This window comes from Leptidea sinapis, chromosome 1, assembly GCF_905404315.1.
Source record: "Leptidea sinapis chromosome 1, ilLepSina1.1, whole genome shotgun sequence".
In the NCBI taxonomy this organism is placed as follows: Eukaryota; Metazoa; Arthropoda; class Insecta; order Lepidoptera; family Pieridae; genus Leptidea; species Leptidea sinapis.
In genome coordinates this window covers 16,213,553-16,237,311 of record NC_066265.1, presented here as the reverse complement: position 1 = coordinate 16,237,311, position 23,759 = coordinate 16,213,553, and the positions used below count along the sequence as shown (strand labels likewise).

The following is a 23,759-nucleotide window of genomic DNA, read 5'->3' as shown; positions in this document are numbered from 1 at the left end:
TATATATGTACCTAAACAAGCTTTGCCACTATGTTGACTACCTACTAAAAGTAGCTGTTCAGCTAGTTTCTACATTGTGCTCGAGTTTCAGCTTAGGGCAGAGAAAATTCTTTGTCCTTGTCAATCTGTTCAAACAAAATATAAGATATCCTTATTTACAAATACAAACAAAATGTCGCATTCAAAAATTGTTAGTTGTTTGAATTAAATTTTCTGTGGCTACTTAAAATGTGCACCTGCGGTAGGTAGTTAATTATGGGTGTTCAAAGAATATAATATTTACTCTAACGATGAGTCTGATGAAATATGAACAAAGGCAACTATTTGAGTTGCCTTTGTTCATTGAGTTAAGAGAGTACTATTTTTTATGACAATAAGGGACGAGACAGCTGATGGTAATTCATACGTATGCATATTACTGTGCATTGCCACTCAGTTGATATAGTTGAGACAGTTGACAGGACTACAATTATTGGAAAACCCAAACATGCTGAGCGGCACTATAATTATTGCGCTTGTCACCTTGAGACATAAGATGTTAAAGTTTCAATTGCCCAATAGTTTAACTAGCTGCAGCGCCCTTCAGACCGAAACAAAATAATGCTTACACATTACTGTTTCACGGCAGAAAAATGTGCCGTTGTGTGGTACCCATAATAGGCATATTCTAGAGGAGACGAAAACAAATGTTCAAATTTTGTTCGCTTTACAAGAAGTGTAGGTACCTTACTTATCTTTTTTTATGGAATAGGTGGACAAAAGAGCGTACATCTGATGGTGTGTGATCACCGACGCACACACTCCCGCAACACCAGAGCAATCATAGGAACGATGCCGGAATTTTAGGAATGTTTTATAAAGAAACCCATGACGCATCGATCTCGAAACACAAGGAATCTCATTCCACAACTTGGTTGTACGTGGAAGAAAGTTCCTTGAAAACTGCACTGTGGTGGAACGCCACACATTCAGATGGTAAGGATGATAGCCAAGCCTTGTGGGGTGTCATGTGAAGGTGTAATTGGGCAGCATCAGGAACACTCCCGTTATAAATGCAGTAGAAGATACCCAATGAAGCGATGTCACCCTACGTACATGATATTATTATTGTGTTTAAGCATACATCCATTCCATAAATGTACTATGTGATCGTCCGTCCTTTCCTCTACCTACTCAACCATGATCTCGCTTCCCCGTTAAGAATAAATTAATCATTTCATTAATAATTAAATTTTAATGTAGTTTGTAAAAATGGAAGATCTTTAACAAGGGTGGACAGTAACTCGATCTATGCGGCCTGATGTCCGACAAATTATTTTACGTTTCATTATTTTGGTTTTACAGATTCAAACTGAATTAACTGACCACAGTGGTCCGAATCTGATTTACTAATTAAATTTTTAAAGTAGCCCTAACATTTGTAAAAAACTACTACCATTACATTACTAGAAGTTATTCTTGTAGGTTCGATAAACATAATATTGGATAAGTTGTAAGATATTTTATAATTTAACACTTAAAGACGAAAGTACTATCTTTTAAAATATTTAAGTTCAAGTCTTCACAATTAATTAGTTTTTGATTTTTAATAAAACTGTCTCTATAAACACACAACTAATAAATGCTCTATAGTATACCTAATATACTCTTGGTAGTACTCTCTAGAACTAGGATATTAAAATTCTGGTTCCCCTCAAAAATTTAAGATCATCTACATCAACATCAAGATTTTTTTGCCCATAAACCTAACGGGGATTTTTCTTGTAATCGGGTGTGTTGAAATTTAATTTAAATATTCTTCTTGTATTTTGGTTTGAGCTAAGCTCTTGTTAGTTGTTACCAATGCTCTAAGCAATTACAAGTTACAACTAAAAAAGTTAAACGTGACAGTTGTCATCTTGTCAATGTCACCGTATCTGAAAAATTACAAATTAAAATAATTTGTAATTTTTCAGTATAAGACAGTGCGGCGAGTGTCTTGTAAATAAATTTAGAATATATCAAAAATGGCGAAGCGCATCGCTCAGAGCTCTATTAACTGGACCGCTATTGCGGAGAGGGTTCCAGCTAACCAAAAAACCAACTTAGCCGCCTTTAAATTGAAGTCTGACACCTACCTTCGAAGGTTAGTAAAGACATGATTGTTACATAATTTTAGGCTCCTACGTCTCTCTATTTCTTTCTCTTTTCGAAAGTATGTAATTGAAAAAGGCTACTATAAATTTGCTTATTACATAAGTTTTAAATTAAATGAATAAATAAGTAAAATATTGTAGTTTCATGAGATTCATTTTTTATTACTAGAAATCTAGTAAATTATATTTTTACTGATTGGCTGTGAATAGTGGATCAAAATAATAGCTAAATTTATAAGAACTTGATTTTATCCTCTGTAATTATCTCTGTTGTGAGCTGCAGGTCTTCAGTGAAAATTTAACAGTGAAAATACCATAATAATTAAAAAAAAATAAAGAATAATATCTACTGCTTTATAGAAATTTTTCATTAATATTAGTTTGAAAAATGCACAACCATTTTGTAAATACATTTGAAGTCACCATGTGAGTTGGGATTTTATGAAAATTATAATGAGTACTAATCCTTTTATTTTGTTCAGAGTTTTGGCAAATCCTGAGGAAGCACCCAAAATCAACTGGGCACATTACAAGTCAGCAGTGGCTGTGCCTGGTATGGTGGACAACTTCCAGAAACAATATGAAGCCCTGAAGATCCCATACCCTCAGGACACTGTCACATCACAGATTGAAGCTCAGTGGGTTGAAATTAAGAAAGAAATTGACGCTTTCATCAGGGAGTCCAATGCAAACATTGCAAAGTATGTCATTAATTATAAATTAAGTTCACTCAATTATTATCTTATTAATGTAATAATTATCTAAGACTTAATGTAATTTAATTTATATTGCATATATTTTCTGCTCAATTGAAAACATGTATTTCATGTAACACAACTACTGTCTAGATAATAAAATTAATGGTTGGAATTAGGTGTAAAAGTTGCTTTACTTTGCCAAACCAACTAATAATAAGTAAACAAATTATTGTAACATCACCTTATACAAAAATTAATAATCACTGATATAAATATTAACAATTGCAGATGTGAACAGGAAATTGCAGAGACAAAGGCCTTGTTACCATTTGATCAGATGACAATGGAAGACTTCCGTGATGCATATCCGGAACAAGCCCTTGATCCAATCAACAGACCAACATTCTGGCCTCATGAACCTGAAGACCAGCTTAATTATGTTGACCCTGAGAGTGCTGGACAGCCAAAACCAGCACATTAAAGTTGAGATGTGATTTGTTTAAATCAAAAATTAAGGATTATTTATGTAGGAATCAATATATACTTGTTCAATTTTGCTTTATTGAATAAAGTCGTCTTTAATCAGCCTGTTTTTTTATTAGTTTCTCTCTGTCATTATTATGTGATATGTTACAGCCCCAAACATTTTACCTGCAGCAATTTTAACTCACCGTGCCAAGTGATATATTGCAGTTTCATGTGAAAGCCCATCCTGTGATTGATGTTGATTCAGCCTGGTTGAAACATGCTCTTTGATGTCATCTTATGACATCCACTGATGTGATATGAGTGAAGTGCTATACCTTGCCATCAGATGGGTAGGTACACCTTATGAATGATGAGTTTCTTGCGCCCATTCTTCTCAGGTCTGACACATACTATTTCAAATGTGTTGTAGTTTTTGATGTTAGTGACTTTGAAAAAAAATATTTGACCATCAAAACAATAGGTACTTTTAAAGATTTAAGTATATAGAAAGTGACTCCAAATTAAGTTGGTGAAGCTCACACGCCCAAGGTGACGTAAGGACTATGTAATAATTGGTCACCGCCATTCTAAATGTGTCTGTTTAATATAGGTTTCACCAACAGCCCCTGTGCAGCTGGAAGACGGTCACACATACAATTCTTGAGTGTGGCCACAAATCAGGCCAAACAGCTGGTCACCAAGGATTTTCTCCAAGGTCATGTGTGACATAAGGTTTGTAGTTGTTTACTTTGAGGAGTTGGGATGGAAATATTAGTCACCAAACCACGCAAAACAGAAAATAAAACAAACAAACCGCCACCACAGTAGACGGTAAGTTCGGGAAATAACTCGTTTTTGAAAGATGTCCTTCGTCACATGAAATAAATGATTACATTTTGAGGTAGTGACTCCAGTCTTGCCCTTTTTGACTGCGACACAAATATACTTTAATACTTCTTAGCTCTCCTATTCAGGCTGGACTGGACTACTCGTGTGAGTAGTCCAGTCCAGCCTGTCTTCCATTCTAGACTGCGGTGGCTATTTGCGATTCTTCTCGTGTATGTACCAATAGAGGTCCTACAGTGGTATCGTATGAGATCTGTTCCCGATTAAGCATATAGACGACCTCTTAACCCTTTCATTGGGTTCTCCTGGTAGATGCAAACATTCTTCTGTCAACCTGTCATTCAGTCACTTCGTAGAAACCACGACGCTAAAGAGAAAGCAGATCTGAGCAAACAAACCCAGGTGAACCAGGTAACTCCGCGTATTTCGTTATTTGATAAAGATCATCGGACCTTAAACATTCGTGAGTCGAGCGGGCCTAGTGGCATTTTCCCATTCATGCTCAAGAACTTACTCTTGTTCTGAAATTACTAGGCAAATGCGACTTAACTTCGTATGTCTCAAGGTGACGAGCGCAATACATGTAGTCCCGCTCAGTTTTTGGGGTTTTCAAGAGTCCTTAGCGGCACTGCATTGTGATGGGCAGGGTGTATCAATTAACATCAGTTGAACATCCTGCTCGTCTCGTCCCGTATTGGCACAAAAAAATAGCAACCTTCTTTGAAAGATGTCGAGCAAAGTCGCACCCTAAGTTTTCGGAAGCTTATTGTATAACTGTGCAAATATTAGATTATTTTTACCACAGTTGGTTCTAATACAAGGTTACTGGCGCGTCGTAATATATATTTGTTGGTATTGAGCTTTGTTGTATTTGAGTGAATGAGTTATCATATATTTAATATTTATACATAGTTACGTTTCTTTGTAAATAGTGTCTGAAGGAGTTAAATATATAAAAGAAAATACAATTCGGTTTTGTTGGATTGGGATTGGTTTTAAATTTGTCTTAGCTGCATTACACCATATTATTTCAATAAGCTAGAGTAAGTGTGGCCTAACTAGGGCATTCTATACCAATAGTCGACCTTATTTTGGAATACATCGAGCTATTTTGTATAGAGCCTTATAGGTGTGGTTTCCATGTTAAGTTGTGAGTGCATATCAATCCTAGGTATTTTTCTTCAAAAGTCCTTTGTAATACTTCTCCATTTATGGTAAGACCAGGAAGGTTAGGTAGATTTGTGTTAAGCAAAAAATATCGTATATTATGTTTTGAAGGTATTGATAGTTAAAAGGTTATATAGGAACCACTTTTGCAGTATATTTGTCATCTTATACATTTCCCACTAGTTCTTCAAAATTTTTTTCAAAGTAAAACAGACATATTGTATCGTCTGCATAAAGGGTAAGATGACCCTTCAAACCGGCTTGATGTATGTTATTTAGGTACACCAGAAAAATTATAAGGGCGCTAGAAGGACACCCTGGGGAACCCCACATCTCAGCAGCTTGGGATTGCTTTGATGAGTTCCAATTTTAACAATCTCATACCGATTTTTTAAATGTCTAGGATTTTGTGTGTGGTTTCTAGTATCCTATGTGTTCGACTTTTTCTAGGAGCAGGGTATGACTACTGTATCAAAAGCCTTTTTGAGATCAATAAAGACTCCTATTGCCACTTGCCTCTGGTCTATTTTGGTTTTTATTGAGCTCACAAAGTCAATGATGGAAGTATTTCTCTTAAATGAAACTACACAATATTTTAAAATGTTTATTAGGTGAATTGAATCTTAAAACAACTATTGCCAGGGAATGTCATATAAGTACCTCAAATAATTCGCTCCCTACACTATACTATCAAAATGGCCAATATTTTATATAGGATGCAACCAAGTACTAAATGTGAGAAAATGCATTTTTTTTGTTAAATAAATAGCAAGACCTGTGGAATAGCATCGCAAAATCAAATTACCCTGTGAATTATGTTTAAAATGTAAAATTAAGACTAATTTGATTATAGAATAATATAGACCATTTGCAGTGTAGATCATAATTAGTTATTCACCAAGCCATTTAACGAATACTGAATTGAGATTACACCGACACGTTATTTATCTTTTTCGTCTATTGTATTTTGAATGTACTTAGCAACCCCAACATATATATCTGCCCTCATTGATTCCGTGATATAATTAGCTCTGAGGTTGCGAGTACATGTTGTAGTAGCTATTCTGAGGGGTGAAACCGGCGCCACTTTGTCCGTATGCCGGCTGGCTCTGGCTGTAGCTGGGCGGGGCCTGGCCAAAGCTGGGCTGGCTCTGGCCGCCCTGGAAGCCGCCTCGGCCGCGGCTCACGCCCCCACCCCTCCCTCCACGGCCTCTGAAGCCAGAAGAATCTCGGCTCTGGTCGCGAGACCTAAAACCCGAGCTTTGGAAACCGTTCGACGAGTCATTGTTATCCCATCTTGAACCTGTCATAGTTTTAATGACATTAGTTATTAGGTAGATAAAACAGATTCACAACTTGAAACATGGCCGAACGCATTTTTGTCGCATATTGTTTTTTAAATTAAATTAATCATTATAACAAAAAGGACAAAATGGATTAGCGAAATAAATATCAGCAGCAGAATAATAAAACCTTATACGGACACGAAAGTGTATTAGCCCACATCAGGAATAGAATTGTAATAATTCTAGACATCGATAAAGTCAGAAAAAAATAAGTATGTAATTATATAATATTAAATTTTTATGAATGTTCACTGCAGTATTCAACAACATGTAACAAAGCCATGTCAAGTACTTCTCCCACTCGGTCACTACATACCTCTGGAGTCCCCGCGGCCACGCCCCATGCCTCGTCCGCCACGCCCTCGACCACGCCCGCCGCCGTCCTCGTCGCGGTCGCGGTAGCCCCCGCCGCCTCGACCTCGATCTGTCCAACATCACAGTTAGTTTTGTTCGTGTGCCAAGTGGTTATAATAGTTGACTAGCAGTATTTGAGTTCAGGTTTCAAGGGTGCCTGTATCTAGTAAAATTACTGGAGTACTAAGAATTAAAATAATTTTGGGATTTTAAAAATCCTGAGCTGCACTTCGTAATAAAAAAATCAGAATACTCTTTAGAGATAAACAATTTCTTATAGAGATAGCTCAAACATAGGTTTTAAGGAACACATTGTAATACAATAATAAAAATAAATAAAACTGTGATAAAAATCCTGTCCATTTTGTTCACGATTCCTCTTCATGAGGTTGCAAGAAGATGGTAAATGTCTTTAAAAAACATTTCATATCAATAAGTTTTTGCTAAACTAATATGAACGTAAATAATATTAAAGCAATATTTTGAAAACCATTATATATAATGTGACTTGTCTCTTAAAATTTCCCGCAGAATGTAATAATTATTATATAGAAAAACACTCACTATATTTCCCCTTGAATCCAGTCCCACACTGGGCCAACTCCAACAGTTTCGGGTTCACCACCTGGTTGGCCTCTTGTAGCACCGACATTAGATCTCTTGCCTGAGTAATAAAGAAGTTACTTTAGTATTAATGATAATCAAATATATTAACAATTTAAACCGCAATATTAACAATAAAAGATGAGGACCAAGAACAGGTCCCTGGGGTACACTCCCTATATTTTACAACTTAAATGAATAAATCTATACTAATATTATAAAGCTGCAGTGTTTGTTTGTTTGAACGCGCTAATCTCTGGTACTACTGGTTTGATTTGAATGATTTTTTCAGTGTAGGGTAGTCCATTTATCGAGGAAGGCTATAGGCTATGTTTTTTTTTTTTCAAAATTAGGGATCCGTAATAAAATTGCTATTTTGTAACACAAGGTGTATAATCGAAAACCTATTTTTGCGTGCGCTGCAAAAACTATTGACAATAGAACAAAATTATGTACAGGCTATAATATAGGCAATATTTTATTACTTATAAAACTATCGCGTAAATTATACTTTATATGGCAAAACAACGTTTGCCGGGTCAGCTAGTATTATATAAATACCCCTACAAATTCGTTTATAACCAATACAAGTGATTTATTATGGCAGAACAGCTCTCTTCTGCTAAACGCATATACTAATGATGACTTCACAACATAAGTTCGCATGTTATAATACTGTGAAAATAATGACTGATTTTTAAATACAGCAGAACTGAGTCTATCTGCTAATTGTGCAACTTGAGATTTTTATTTAAGTCATTACATGTCGTGTGCAAAGCTTAGTTCATACGTAAGAAATTTTTATCTTTTTGTCCATCTTCATCAACATCATCACTTGTGTTTGGTGTAATTAAACCATAAACATTTTGTTTTTCTACAGTTTAAAAGAGGACCAAATACGATAAAGACGATTAAGTCCAACACCAACGCACTACTCTTGTGAGTGCATTAGTTATTCACCTCTTCATCATCTTATATCACAAAGGTTTGCCACTATACAAGAAACAAAAAGGGACCGAGAACCGAAACAATTTTAAAAATGATTTTACTAGACTTATGGCTGTATTATTGCTTCCGTAATGTTTAAAATTATAGGAATAAATTTTCATGATGCATACTGTCAAAAGCTTTGGACAAAGTCTTGTAAGCCTCCAAAACATTTGCCTCGCTGAGCCAACACCTGTGGTGGTTGTTGATGTGCTCCTAATCAATCAAAAATGATCTTTATTCAGTAATTTCATAAAATAGTTTGTCAATTATATTCTTTACAATACAAATTAATTGCCCCGTGGGCTCTTTTTGGTTTAAAAAAAATAATTATTTTGAATATTTTTATGACATAACAAGTCTTAACCATACTGAATTTCAAATCATCTCACCTCATAGTATTGTATAATGTTACCTTGGCGGAGTTGTTGGGCGTGAAGAGCGTGTAGGCGGTGCCGGTGTTGTGTGAGCGGCCCGTGCGCCCGATGCGATGCACGTAGTCCTCTGAGTTATTGGGGTAGTCGTAGTTGATCACGAACTTCACATCCTCCACGTCTGTTGTGTCACTTCATATTAGTTTGTTTATAGAGCAGCCTCTCACAAATATTAAGTAGTAAGAGATACGTACTTTTACAAGGTCCTTGAAACTTATATTAAATAAATATACCAAAGCAAACAAATAGAAAATTATTCCATGTCGGTGTGACTAGTTCTGTTTTAAATAAATATTTTCTCAATCATGATTATTTGTTATTAATAACAATGAACTAATAAAACAGTTTTTTTATTGCCATTTTATAAGCAAATTTTACCAAAATGAAAATTTATCACCACACACATTGTGGAACTGTTCTAAGTTTGTATGTGCTCAATATACCTACAGGATGTACTCGTTAAGTGTGACCAGGCGATTAGTCCGTAACTATTACAGATATCAACTTTAAGTGTTTAATTTCGACGTTTTGGGTACTTCACATTATTTATTATAAGTTATTTATGTCATTTCACTTATTAGGTAACGTTCTTTCGATATCTGTTTAAAGTTTTTTGATATCTGTAATAGTTACGGAATAATCGAATGTCACACTTAACGCTTACACCTTGTACATTTGTTTAGTCCGTCACTGCTGTGATATATAGCGCTGTAAATTATAGCTAGCAAACTACCACAGACGGTAGCTATGCTATGATGTATAGCGCTATACAACTGCACTTATTTGACGTCACCGAGATGTCATTTATAGTAAACGTAAATAAATTAAAACAACAATCAATATCAAGGAAGTGTTATGTACAAAAATCAAAACATCTTTTTGAAAAGCAGCTCATATTTGTGCCTTTAGTACAACAATAAGTATTTGTTAATTTAACACTAGTTTAGAACGTATTCTGTGTCATTTTATAATAAGCTACAGAAAATAAATAGAAAAAAGTTCAATAGATAGATATTTTAAAAAGCAGCAAAATGCAAACCATATCAAAAGCCTTGCTTAAATCAAAATTCATACGAAACACTTCCTTACCATTGAAAATTAAAATAATTACCTTAGGTATTCTCGCAGCATCTGTAGACACTGGAAATAACTGTATTATTGCCCATCAGTGGTCCGGAGTGTTGGAGGCCAAGAGTAACGGTGTGCTGACTTTTATTCTCATCAAATATATTAGGTTATACTACACTGTCAGGTTGCGTAGGGTTTAAATCTCTCATGACGTTAAACAAAGCATTAGCATATTCCTCTTGCATAATAAAGCATTATTTAAATGAATGAATACGCCCCAGAAACCCCTTGCATTCAAATGCGCCCCTTGCAAATCTATAATAATTCCATTTTTAGAGGCAGCATGCTCAATACAGTGTGCGCTGACAGAATAACACTGTCACTATTTCACTGGATATGTCTCGCAATAAGCCAGCAACACACCGTTAGTTTAGCCTTTATCTCTGCACGCATGCGCCTCTGAAATGAGAACAGTTGAGAATAATGCTGAGCCAGTCATGGAAATTTTTTTCTTGGCGCAATGGACCTTATTATTCAATCAAACTATTTCCATGATAAAATCCATTAACGCCACATTTTACTGTTTGATCCATTGCTTGTTAAATTGTTCAAATATTCACATTCAAGTCGTCTTTGCGACGAAAATAAGTATTTAGAGTAAAGTAATAATTAGGCATATAAAATTTGTGAATATTGGAGCATTTCAGGTTAAAATAATATATTTCGTAAACCAATGAAAAATCTTCATCTTATTTCTGTGGACTGATAAGGCCATTTAAAGTATTACGACATTAAATTTTCTTATAGGATGTATCAAAGCAACATAATAATATACTTTTTTAAAGAGAACTCTACAATTATGTAGTTGATTTATGTTTTACTATTTACGATGTGATACAATCCAGGATGTTTTCTTGAAGATGGAGGATGTTTGTTATATAAAACCTATTTCGAAGTGTTACTATATATGGAGACATTATTAAGCCTGTCACTTCCCTAATATCATATTAGATAGTTGGATAGGTAGGATACCTTATATCCATAGAAATATAGCTTCATTTCCTTCATTGATATCAAACATCACTTGGTATCTTAAAAGGGCCTCATCTTACTATTTACGGACTATGTGATACAATGAAGGATGTTTTCTCTATGATCAAGGATTTTTTTTATAAAAGCTTTTTCGAAGAATTATTATAATATATGGAGACATTAGTAAGCCATTGAAACCCCTCGATTATATGATGTATCATAATAGATAGTCGGTTATATAAGATACCTTATATCCACAGAAAAATAGCTTCATTTCCTTCATTGGTATCAAACACCACTTGGTATCTTACAAGGGCCTCGTCTGGGTCCCATATTATAGTTCCTTCCTAGCAATGGTAATCATAACCCGCTACGCTCCTGACATCTCTTTGACCTGGATAACACCCCGGTTTTACAGAGCGAGATGATTTAGCAGAAAAAATTATACAAATAAAAAATCTCGCATCTGTTTCAGTAACGATCTTTTGTTTGATGCCTTCAATTTCGTTCTCGAAACACTGCAAACCTCGCTACTTCCAACACAACTTCTTCACTAAGACCCATATATATTTAAGGTTTACAGACATTCCAGAGTTAGTTTAAGTTACTACATAGGCGGAATATATTACAACCTTTTCAACTTATTTCACGTATTTGGTGGCACAAACATAAGATTATTTTTAACTTCTGGGCAAGTACAGTATTATATTTGACAAGTGCTGATTAATTTATAATACAGAATGTTTATAATATCATGACCTTCCACAAGTCATAAAAACAAAACATTTGGTTTAAAATCAAACTTCTACCCAGACATCAAAGGTAATGATCTAGTTTTCATCAATTCCTTCACTAGCATGTCCTCTGAAACTTCTCTACGTTTCCTTCTCCACAAGACTTACCGAGACCCCGAGCCGCGACGTCCGTAGCGACCAGAATTCCTCCTGAATACTGTCGGAACTGCCCCAGAACATAGTCTCGATCTTGTTGGTTCTTGTCGCCGTGTATGGCGAGCGCGCGCCACCCCGCTTGGTTTATTGTCTTTGTTATCTCATCAACCTTTATAAATATATATTTGTTATTTAGGTAAATAATTACAGTTATTTTGTTGTTTGTAAAACATTTCTTAATTATATCGCAATCCTACCTTTCTCTTAGTTTCAGCAAATATGATTGTCTTGGTTTCTTCCTCTGATGATATTTCGTTGAGAAGGGTCAGCAGTTTCTCATTCTTCTCCCAATCTTCGCAGATATCCACAATTTGCAGAATGTTGTGATTGGCAGATAGTGACAACGACCCAATATTAATCTGTATGTAGTCATGGAGGAACTCCTCGGCCAAGTTTTTAACTTCTTTGGGCCATGTGGCGGACCACATGAGAACCTGAAATTGTTTATATTGACTTAGGAGTGATGGTTACTAACATGTTCTTCAACTCAGAACACCAACTTGATTGAAGATTAGCGAGATACTAACGATACTCGAGTTTCGAGGGCGCGATATTTGAGGATCATGTATGAAAAAATATCATTAAAATAAATATTCAGTTGCTACTTCGTAAGCTTGACCGAAGTAATAAATTACTCAAGCATGGTCACCATGCGGATTAGAAACTAATCGCTCATTGCGGAAGTAGGAAGGGAAAGGTCGAAAAACGGACCTGTCGGCACTTGCGATCAATTCAACATCAACCAAAAATCAACTTGGACATAATATGGAATTTAGCTTTGGTGCAGTGTAACTAATTCAAACATCGCAATACTACAAATATTGCAGAAACGCCCGAAAAATTATCCGAATATACTTGCGGCGAGTTTACACGCGGAGCTATAAAAAAACGTCTCAAAGGAAAAGACGTCCTTTGATGTCTATCACGTAAAAAAACACACAAAGCTGTCCTAGCTGGTAGATGCATTTGACCCCACTCACAAAATATCTGCTCTAGATTACTGATTGCAAATTAGCATATAAAAAAAAAGAATCGAGTGCACTCTTAATTATTAACATTATTGTCTTAATAGTCATCTTTAATAATTATTATACCATAAGATGCAGCATGTTTCGGAGAAAGTTTTAGTTGATGTTGACAAATGACATTAACTACAGTCAATGACAATTCATTACATATGACAATTCATACAAGTCATGTATACAAGGTACTTAATTTATATGGCAAAATAATGTTTCTACTTAATCTGATTTACTTTTTTAAACATTTATTCCTAATACTACAATAATTGAGCCACAGAAAAGGAGGTTTATAGATACTTACATACATTAACTAAATCTAATATATGGAAATTCATATTATGCTGAAGGGATTGTGTGACTGGGGATTGAAGCTGCCCTTTTAATATACCAAACTCAAACCAACAAAGTGAGTCCAACATTACCAATATTCTTGTTAATTGTCTAGTGATGAAATATTGTGCATGTGATCACTTATTACAGGTAACAAGCTGACCATTGATAATATATACAGAGGGCTGCTTTCATACCTGTCTGTCAGGTCGTATTTGTTCAATTATTTTTCTAATCTGAGGTTCAAATCCCATGTCCAACATTCTGTCTGCTTCATCAAGCACTAAGTATGTGCAGCGACGGAGATTTGTGGTGTCTGAAAATTAGAAACCAAATATTAGTGCACCAAATCATCTCAACTCTGGAGGTAGTCACTTACAAATACATAATTTTTTCTACTTAATACCATTCCAAATATATACAGAGCAAGGTATTTTCAAACAAAGATGGATATCAAATTTAAATTAATATAGATATTTATAAAACTACTAGCTGACCCGGCAGCATTCATACCGCCTCAATCGATATATAAAAGACGTAAACTTTTGTATAAAATAAACTTAAAAGATTCAAAAGGAACCCTTTTTTAAGTGTTATTTATCCGTGTTTTAAGGAAGTTGAATTTTACCTCCTGAGAAAGTTAGAAAGATATAAAAATTCTAATTAGTTATTCATTTTAAACTATTATTTTTATTTGATTTCTGAACGATTTGGGACACATCAAAGGAAAATCAAAATTGTTGTTTTTATTTAATTCCGAGTATTTTCATATTTATCAAACGTTTTAAACCTTCTCTGGACTTCCACAAATAATTCAAGAACAAAATTAGCCAAATTGGTCCAGCCGTTCTCGAATTTTAGTGAGACTAACTGATTTCTACTTCAAATACATTGAAAAATATAAATAAATTGATGAGAAAAATAATATATAGCTGGACAAGAATCAGAGTAAACAATACCAGCGGTGGGAAGACAATCTCAAACATACTGACAGTATAGAGTAGAAAACAGCATTGATAATCATGAAAAATTTTATACCTCTCTCTAGAAAGTCAATGAGCCTGCCCGGCGTAGCAATCACTATTTCTACTCCCCTCTCCAACATCCTTCCCTGGGGACCTTTTGGTGCACCACCAAAGATGCAAGTGTTTCTTACTTGTACATTCTGTCCAAAGTCTGTAGCCACCTGTCATACAAGATGATTATTAAGTATATTACAATTGAATAAAATTAACTAGTTATGTAATGATTGAGAAGTAAAGCCTGCCAAAAACGGAAAATACAAACTAAAACTGTAGCCCACAACTAAAACCATTCTCGAAAACATCTCAAGATATTCATATACAGAAACTAAATCTATCTACCTATATTATGGATAATGGCAATTGTGGATGACAGAAGATGTGGCAGTGAACACTTACTACTAACAGATGAAATTATTACTTACAGCTCCTTTTTCTCTATTTTATTTTTGCCCCCAATTGGGTATCAAGACACAAACCAGCAAAATTAATATTTCACGCTAGATACTTTTAAAATATCAGCCCAGAGACTTTAGTTTTGGTTTTAAATTTATTTTTATAGGAAAATTATTAAGTTCCAGATGGAATAAATATTATATTTAAAGCAGTTATTTAGGGTAATATATACTAAATATACTAAATGAATAAGCAAAATTGCCTTTCTTCAGTCAAAATCATAAAAAATATAAATGGAATGAAATAAAAGAACCAACTGTCTATAGAACAGCAACATGATGACATGAATTCATTCCTTATTTTCTTATTAATTTCTTAAAATTTTTAAGAAAACAACAATACAAAGCAATTTGTTTTTTAAACATAAAAAAAAACTATATTTAACACCTACGAATAAATATGATGAGTGTGATGTGTCTTTGAAAAATGTTAAAAAAATGCAAGAGATGTCAACAATATGAGATAAAATTAATGTGCAATTGTATTTAATATGTTTTGTACCTATGCAGTGTATAAAAACTGTATCCTAAAAGGATCATAGCACTTACCATGGATCATGGGTTTATCAGATATGCTGAAAGTTAGTCCCATTAGTACCCCACAATTTGAGAGAGGGACAGGCTGATTTCTAATGACATCAGGTTAAGTAAGACTTCAAAAAACATTATGTTTTTATATAACTATCTCATATTGGTGGCCTCTCTTTAAGTGCATATAACAACATGAGCTATTCTAGTTGAGTAAAAATATGACAAACTAAATACAGTGCAAATCATACATAAATTTGATCTTGTCAACTACAAGCTATGTTCAGAAACCATTGTGTACAATTGTCTGCTGGAGTGTATGCCTAATTTATTATTAAGGATCTGAAATTGTAAATTAAAAGCTTTTATTATGTATTTTTTCATAAATTTGTCATTGCTGCACTAGTTTAGATATATATTTTAATACAATGAATTTACAATTGCATTGAAAATAATAAATATTATTTATGAGCAGATAAAGTGTTAAGATATTAACGGCCGTTGCCAATAATCAGTCTATCTCTTACTTGAGATAAAAATGATAACTATCATTGACTTTTCTGTCCCAATAAACTTATAGATGGTAACTCATTTTATCAATGCACACCGTTTGTCAATAGGACGATGTATAGCTTACCAGTGATAGAATTTTATATGGAAATTGCAATTCACATGTCCCAATATAAGGCAATAAGAATGACTTATCGGTAATTTTGGGACAATTCAGATTATTGACAGCTAATTACTGACAGTAGAAGGTAGTAATTTATCTCTATCTGTAGATGGCCTTAAATATTTTTTAGGTCTGTAACAGTAGAATAAAATTGCGTGTTGATGTGTGACAAACAAACTGTGGAATGTATGGAATGTAAGTTGATATAACAATAGAGGAAGATAAAAAGTTGCACTCATTTTAAAGGCTGGGAAAACTTTAGTAACTGTGTTATTGTCATAGATTGTACTTTGTATTGTCAAAGATGGTCATGATAATTAACTATTACATGACCCTAAGCTCAAGTCCTCCATAAAAAAATCAATTTCTTAATTTCTAATGCTTTCCCATCTATTTGTGTTAGTTATCTAACTCCAAATTTCAAAACAAGTGTACCTCATCGGTTTCTGAACATAGAATGATTGTAGAGAAGCACTACATAGTATATAAATTTATTTACAACGTCCAAGTCGCCCAGGTTTCTGTTCCTTGCCTCTTCACTTCCATTCATTGAGAGCAGAGTCTTGGTGGCATAATAGAAAAATATTTATTTACTAAAGCAAATAAAATTATTTCAGTTGAGGTCCCCCAAACACAGGCAGCCCAATATTTAATCATATCTCTTTCAAGGATTTTTTAAGTATTATATATAAAGTAATGATAAGATTTAACACTCTAATACTAATAATGTTCTCTACTCTAGGATCAGTCCAATGCAAGTTCTCATCTGTGGATTAATAATTCTTAGTGTATGTAACACAATAAAACTCTATATAATTGATATCTGTGTTCAAAAATACATTTAACAAAGCTGATGTACTTGATTTAGATTGAAGTAACACCAAGTGTTTGGTTATTTTAACCAGTTTCCACTAAAAACCCACTAAATCGTTTTCATGCAGACAAAGTTGAGGGAATAATCCCATGAATCATATATTTACAAGACATTTCTATTGCTTATCTAGTGATATAATCCCTGGTTTTACACTATGGTTACAGTACCATAGGCTCTCAAACAGCTCATTTAATTTATTTCATACATTTATACTCCACCAGACAATATTGATATCACATAAAGAAATATTGGCAGGCTTAACTTATTACACTACAATCTCTCAAACCAAGCCTCAAAATAATGGGCCACTAGCATTTTAATCAAAAGCCAATAATATCAGAGATTTCTATTTACCTGTTGGATTTGCTGAGCAAGCTCCCTGGTCGGTGCTAACACAAGAACAATGGGGCCTTCATCTCGGAGCAAGCGAGGCTGGTTGATGATATGCACAATAGCTGGCAAGATATATGCAAGAGTCTTGCCAGAACCTGTCTGAGCAATGCCCACCATATCTCTACCGGATAAAGCAATGGGCCAACCCTGTGCTTGAATTGGAGTTGGGTTAGGAAATCCCTGCTTCAATATTTCTTTCATGGCATAATCAGGGAAACCACCTTCATCGAAAAATATACTTGGCGGAGGAACGTCGCGGCCTTTGACAGTAATCTGATGCTGGCTTCTGTATGCTTCAACTTCAGCTATGGTACGTCTTACGGTATTTGGATGAGGAACATAGAAGTTCTTCTGGAATGGCGTTAGTTGAACGTTGTCCCAGCGTATCTTTCGTAGAGCACCGCCCGGTTGATCATTTTTATTATAGTTACTACGGAAGTCATCGCGACCGTCGCGGTTATCCCGACCTCCACGACCCCGTCCTCCAAAGCCGCGTCCACCGCCTCCACCATCTCTGCCACGTCCGCCGCCTCCGAACCGACTGCCTCTATCTTCAGATCTATCTTGTGAACGGCTGCCGCCCCGGCCGCCACGGCCGCCTCTAGAACCTCGGCTATCACCACGACCACCACGGCTTCCACCGCGACCTCCACGTCTATCGTCGTACCTTTATTACAGAAATAAAATGTTACTGTACGATTATGATGCATCAAAGCCAACTTAAGATGATAGGTGCTGTGCTATAACTTACATTTCTCCAAATTTCTTTGTATACGACAATTACAAAACAATTCAAATATTCAATACTTAATTAAATCACTAAACTTTACTACTTATCACTACTTTAAGTATCACAATTAAAAAATGATGGCTCAGAACTGAAAACAGTCACTTCTATTAGTACTGGATAAAATTCAATTCATTCGCCGGACAGCCGCCATATTGTGTTAATTTTAACAGCCATAGCTTATTGAAAAATCAAAACGTCTAAACACGACATTGGCGGCATATTATTTAGCCTTCGTTGATTTACCAAATTATAAAAATTCACTGTATATCTACAAATTTTAAACAGTAGGACCATTTTAAAAACATTAACGATTATAAAATAAATTACCTACCTACGTTACAGTACATTAGGCCAAGTACAGCGGATGAAGTTTGTGTTTTTGTCTCTCCTTACAGGCAACTAATCCCACTCAACGCAGGACCAACCCATACATGGACATTGAAATCGGTATCAGAATGGTGGTAGTTGTATCGCGTTCTCGAACTACCAGGTTCCCTGTCATCATCATCATCAGCCAGAAGACGTCCACTGCTAGACAAAGCCAAAAGATTTCCAAGACGATCGGTCCTGTACGTTGGTTCCTCATATTGCGCCTTAAATCCTCCGGGGATTTTTCTTTAGAAAAGCATCAGCGAGAGTACTTTATTTTCGTCAGCGCTCTGCTTTCTAAACTGCAAAAAAGACACCTGGAACAAATCTTTGAGCAAATCTTTTTCACCAGGTCGAAATTGCATTTGTTAGCCAGTATGCTTGTTCTTGCCGTAATGTATGCTAAGTAACATGGAACTAAGAAATATACCTATCGTAAATATACTATTTATCTGTACGGCACATTCAATTATGTTTTTACATAATTTTTTGTAAGATTGCTCGTCTGACAGGGTCTGAGTATCAATATAATTAGCATACATTCTTGTCCGTCCAAAGTCTTAAAGAAAGAATATAGAAACCTGAATGGTTTCTTTAAGACGTTTGGATTGTTTTTTAAATCCAATGCCATCTTGGATTTCAAAAACGATCTCAAATTCGTTCTTTGCACTCTCGACAATCTCGGATACGATATCCATGTAATGTATCCATGTAATCATAACAATATATTTGTATTACAAAAAAGGGCAATCCGCTCAATTTTTCAGTTGGGTTCCAAAGACTCACTTAGACAGAAATTTAAAGAAATTAATGTACTCACAGTACCCTCACAATATATCTATTCAAATATTATGTTCGGGTATAAAAATATTAAAAAATTTGAAAAGTGATGTACATCATGTTAATATAAGAAGTAAGCAAAAATTAGTTAATCCCTGTTTTAGATTAACAAAAGTGAACAACTCGTTTATGGGGAACTGCATACGATTTTTTAATAAAATTCTTGGTGACGTAACTTGCTTAACGCTAAATAGATTTAAATCTCATGTTAAAAATAAACTAATTGAGAAAGCTTATTATAAGGTAGTTGATTATATTAATGACAAGAATGCTTGGTCCTAAAAATATCATATCTATATTGCTCTCAAGTGCCCTTGATTAGTTTTTAATATATATGTTTGACATTAATGAGTGTAGTCTGTATCGATGTTGTATAAATTTTAATTTAATTTGTAATGAATGACATTCCTATATTTTATATACATATTATTTGTATTTTTTAATGATGACGTATAAATTATTATTGTAATTATTTGACGTGAAAAAGTGTATTTTGAAATACCTACTTTCAATAAATTGTTTTTGATTTGATTTGAAAGCATAATTTTGCGCGGCGGCCATCTTGGATTTCAAAAATGATCCCAAATTCGTTCTTGGCACCCTCGAGAACCTCCGACACGATGTACATAGTGTTGAAAGCATAATTGAGTGCGGCGGCCATCGTTAATTTCAAAAATGACCCCAAATTCGTTCTATGCACCCTCGAAAACCTCGGATACCATACCCATATTGTTGTAATCATAATTTTGCGCGGCGGCCATCTTGGATTTAAAAAATGATCCCAAGTTCGTTCTCGGCACCCTCGAGAACCTCGGATACGATACCCATATTGTTAAATCATAATTTTGCTTGGCGGCCATCTTGGATTTCAAAAAGGTTCCCAAAATCGACTTCTCTCTCTCTTCTACACGATGCGATACCCATATTGTTGAAATTTTAATTTTGCGCGGTGGCCGTCTTGGATTTCTAAGTTCCCTAAAGTACATACATACAAAAATCCTAAATGGCATAATATTCAAAATAATATTACGTACATTTTATTTCTATTTCCAACTTCCATTTACCTATATATTTTAACAAATACGCTGTCGCATGTCATCATTTTTTTACTATGATTCCCGATTTGTACTTGTTTGCTAAAATCTTACGCAATGTGAGCCCGAGAAAAACGAACACAGTTGACAGTACCGTCCATGACAGTGGTTACGGGCGTACTGCTGGCATGAGGGAGCATGCAACCAAGGCGTTGTGTTTGGTTTATTACGAAAAAGATTAATCTAAAATAAGTCACAATGCGCATTGATAAAACCCACGAGGATAATTTAAAAATACTAATAAACTATCGAATAAAATAAGGTTTTTGTTTATAGCTATCATAGTTTAATGATTATATAAAACAATCAAATAAAAACGCCTGTTTTAAAAAAAAATCTATCGAGATTCTTTTTCGTAATCGTGTTTGAAACTGCAATAATTTAGATAAAGAAATGTAGATAAACATGTCAGGATTTTCAAAAATGTTAGTTTTTAGGACTATAGTGCCTTAAAAGAGATGTGGAAGCCGATCCAAGCCAAACTACCCAGGAATTAGCGGCATGATTTTACGTTTACCGTACCAACAATATTGACTCATTTGTGTAGAATCAATAAAATAAAAAAAATATGAAAATGGGTGCCTCATGATTTGACTGATCTTCAGCAGGCCTGTCTCACTCCCCGTGTAGGTATCAAAATAGTAAGTACGCGCTACGGTCCCTACACAGTAGGCCAGCCAGTAAGGACTCAACCACAGAGTACATTATATAATATAGGTATAGAGTTGTCAGTCAATTTGAAGGCGAAAGCGATATCGCGTGGGAAGTTGACAAAACTTTCCTCGGTTATACCTATACATACGTATAACATAAATGTAATATTAATTTTACACAGGAATTCCGCCATTACTTTAATGGTATTGCATGAATCAAGAAATGTTCTAAGTGCAAACGCCGTGGACTCAACAGCGAGCAGTGACGAACGCGAGTGTTTTGTTCACCTACTTCACCGGTCTGACCGATCTTTTAAAAATGGAAAAACATAAGCAAAGCATGATAAGGATCATTGCGATCCATTATTAAATTTTTAAGCTTCCTTAAGACCCAGCAATAATCTAATTTATAGTGAATAATCACTATAATAATAATATTATAATGAAATGATCATTCATGATAGCTAGGTAGCTATTTATTTCCTATGCTAAATAGGTGTTACTATGTTGTGGTTTAAAATAACGATTACATACCTATTTATATATAGAAAGATGACCTTATACTAGAAAGGTACAGTTTTGGGTAAAGAAGACAACCCTATGGTCGTCAGAATAGGTAGAGTCACGCGATATAAAGAGATGCAATATCTAGGTAAATAAAAATGTGGGTTAATAGCGCTGTGCGATCTGAATTACACCTTACGCGAGACGCAAGAGTCCCTATTTCTAAATGATTTTGCATAGCAAGACTTCTGTACTTGTACTATAATATATTGTTTGTCTGCAGAAAGAAACACGTGTTGTCACTTGTATTGCCTTGTTGATTCGATACAAAAATGAAGGAATATTGGATCAAATTGTGATATAGGTACGCTGAAAAATGCATTCTTTACGATAACCGTAAGCGAAAAATGCAATGGCTGACCTCAGGGCAAACGCCGCAACAGTGTCTTTGTACTGACTTTGGCCCCCGACTTGACTAACAGTTAATTACAAAACTATTAAATATTTGCGTAGGTATCACTCCCTTCGTTCTTTTGATGCCCAAATTTTCATGCCCAACGATCTCATCATGACTCGGTACGTAAAACTGTAAACGTTGCAAGCGTAATCGATTCAAACGTTAGCAACGGTATATCGATTCAACACTCTGCGTGTTAAATCGAGTCCGATATCTAACATTCCACTCCACATGGACGCTTCAATACCAGTATTTGAAAAACCACACCCACGTCCAAGTGTTTTGGATTGGACGAGAAATATACAAAAATTACAGAATGAGGCCAGAATACGCCGGTTCGAGTCATATGAGACAAGGCAACGAGGAAACCAGCTTCGAAACGAGACCGCCGTGACTACGAGATGGGATACGTATGTTAATAATGAATTGCTGAGAGACCGGTAAGTTTGTATATACCTAATCTTGGAAGTCCATCACTTAAAATCATAGGCACCCAGCCACTATGCTCACATAGAACCAATTGAACACTAGGTCGCGACCTCCAGAGACGGGAAGCCGTCTCCGCCTAAAACGGCTTCGGGCTGAGATGCAGCGAGTAGCCTCCGGACTATAGGTGCTAGAGACGGCCTAGCCTATAAACTAGCAGGCCGTCGCTCATCCTCCAAACTGCGTCAATTACTTGACGTGAATTGAATGCTGAGGTCAGGGACCTGCTCCGTCAGGATTTCATTCGCGGGTCGAAGATGAACCACGTCCTTTACGAGTGCATCCACTAGATTGGAGATCACAGAGTACCTTTGTATAGGTGGAGTCCTTAACCTTGTGGGCATGAAACGCAGCATACAAAGAAATCAGTTCATTTTATTCAATTGCCAACATATAATACTTAAATTTATATCCTACAACATAAATTTATACTACATCGTACTTTAGTTAAAACCGATCAAAGGTGAATCAAGTGATTGGAAAGGTATTATAATGTAGGCCGTGACATAGAATCGGGAATGAGGAGGTCCGTAGGAGAACCAAAGTAACTGACATAGTCCAAACGATTGCGAAACTGCAGTGGCAGTGGGCAGGGCACATAGTTCGACGGACAGATGGCCGTTGGGGCAGTAAAGTCTTATAATGGCGACCACGTACCGGAAGACGCAGTGTTGGTAGGCCCCTCACAAGATGGACCCCACAAGATGGATCTGGTCAAGATCCTTACGTTGGATGAGGGCAGCGCAGGACCGATCGTCTTGGAAATTTTTGGGGGAGGCCTTTATCCAGCAGTGGACGTCTTCCAGCTGATGACGACGATGATGAAAAAGGTGTTTAGAATCTGTTGTAAGTATAATAATAATGGAGTGAAATTTTGTGTTACAAGGCTCCTGCGTTAGTTTTAGTTTAGCGCAGGACCGATAGTTTGAGGAACCCTTTTAGGGCTAATACCTACTACTACTACTCACTATCGCACTAATTACTACTAATTAATCGATTAATGCCGTTTTTATCAAATTTTTTTTATATAGTTATACATTTGTTTTGAACATTTTCTGGAATCTTGTTGTAAAAGCATATATACATCGCCCCACAAAAAACTTACTAAGTTGACTTAGCCGAGTATTAGGCATTATAAGTTTATGTCTGTTCCTGGTGTTAACATTATGGTTATGACTGTT

General features: G+C 35.3%; 2 protein-coding genes across 5 annotated transcripts; one reads left to right on the top strand and one right to left on the bottom strand.

Moving 5' to 3' along the window:
* The first annotated feature begins 1,923 nt into the window (after window positions 1-1,923).
* LOC126966122 (ATP synthase subunit d, mitochondrial) lies at window positions 1,924-3,418 on the top strand. Its single transcript, XM_050810006.1, has 3 exons — window positions 1,924-2,125; window positions 2,618-2,836; window positions 3,122-3,418. The coding sequence occupies exons 1-3, from the start codon at window positions 2,007-2,009 to the stop codon at window positions 3,312-3,314; spliced, it is 531 nt and encodes a 176-aa protein (XP_050665963.1). The 5' UTR covers window positions 1,924-2,006; the 3' UTR covers window positions 3,315-3,418.
* Window positions 3,419-5,905: 2,487 nt separating this feature from the next.
* LOC126965905 (uncharacterized) lies at window positions 5,906-18,344 on the bottom strand. Of its 4 annotated transcripts, XM_050809691.1 has the most exons (11): window positions 18,137-18,343; window positions 17,347-18,052; window positions 16,618-16,680; window positions 14,479-14,626; window positions 13,638-13,756; window positions 12,286-12,522; window positions 12,041-12,197; window positions 9,020-9,159; window positions 7,579-7,678; window positions 6,977-7,084; window positions 5,906-6,617 (listed from the first exon to the last, which is right to left on the bottom strand). In XM_050809691.1, coding segments are annotated over exons 1-11 (2,058 nt in total). In that variant the 5' UTR covers window positions 18,139-18,343; the 3' UTR covers window positions 5,906-6,339. The 4 variants fall into 4 exon arrangements, with proteins under 4 accessions (XP_050665648.1, XP_050665656.1, XP_050665666.1 ...); XM_050809699.1 differs by lacking the exon at window positions 16,618-16,680 and having other exon boundaries at window positions 18,137-18,342; XM_050809709.1 differs by lacking the exons at window positions 5,906-6,617; window positions 6,977-7,084 and adding an exon at window positions 10,150-10,178 and having other exon boundaries at window positions 18,137-18,344.
* Between the last annotated feature and the right edge of the window lie 5,415 nt (window positions 18,345-23,759).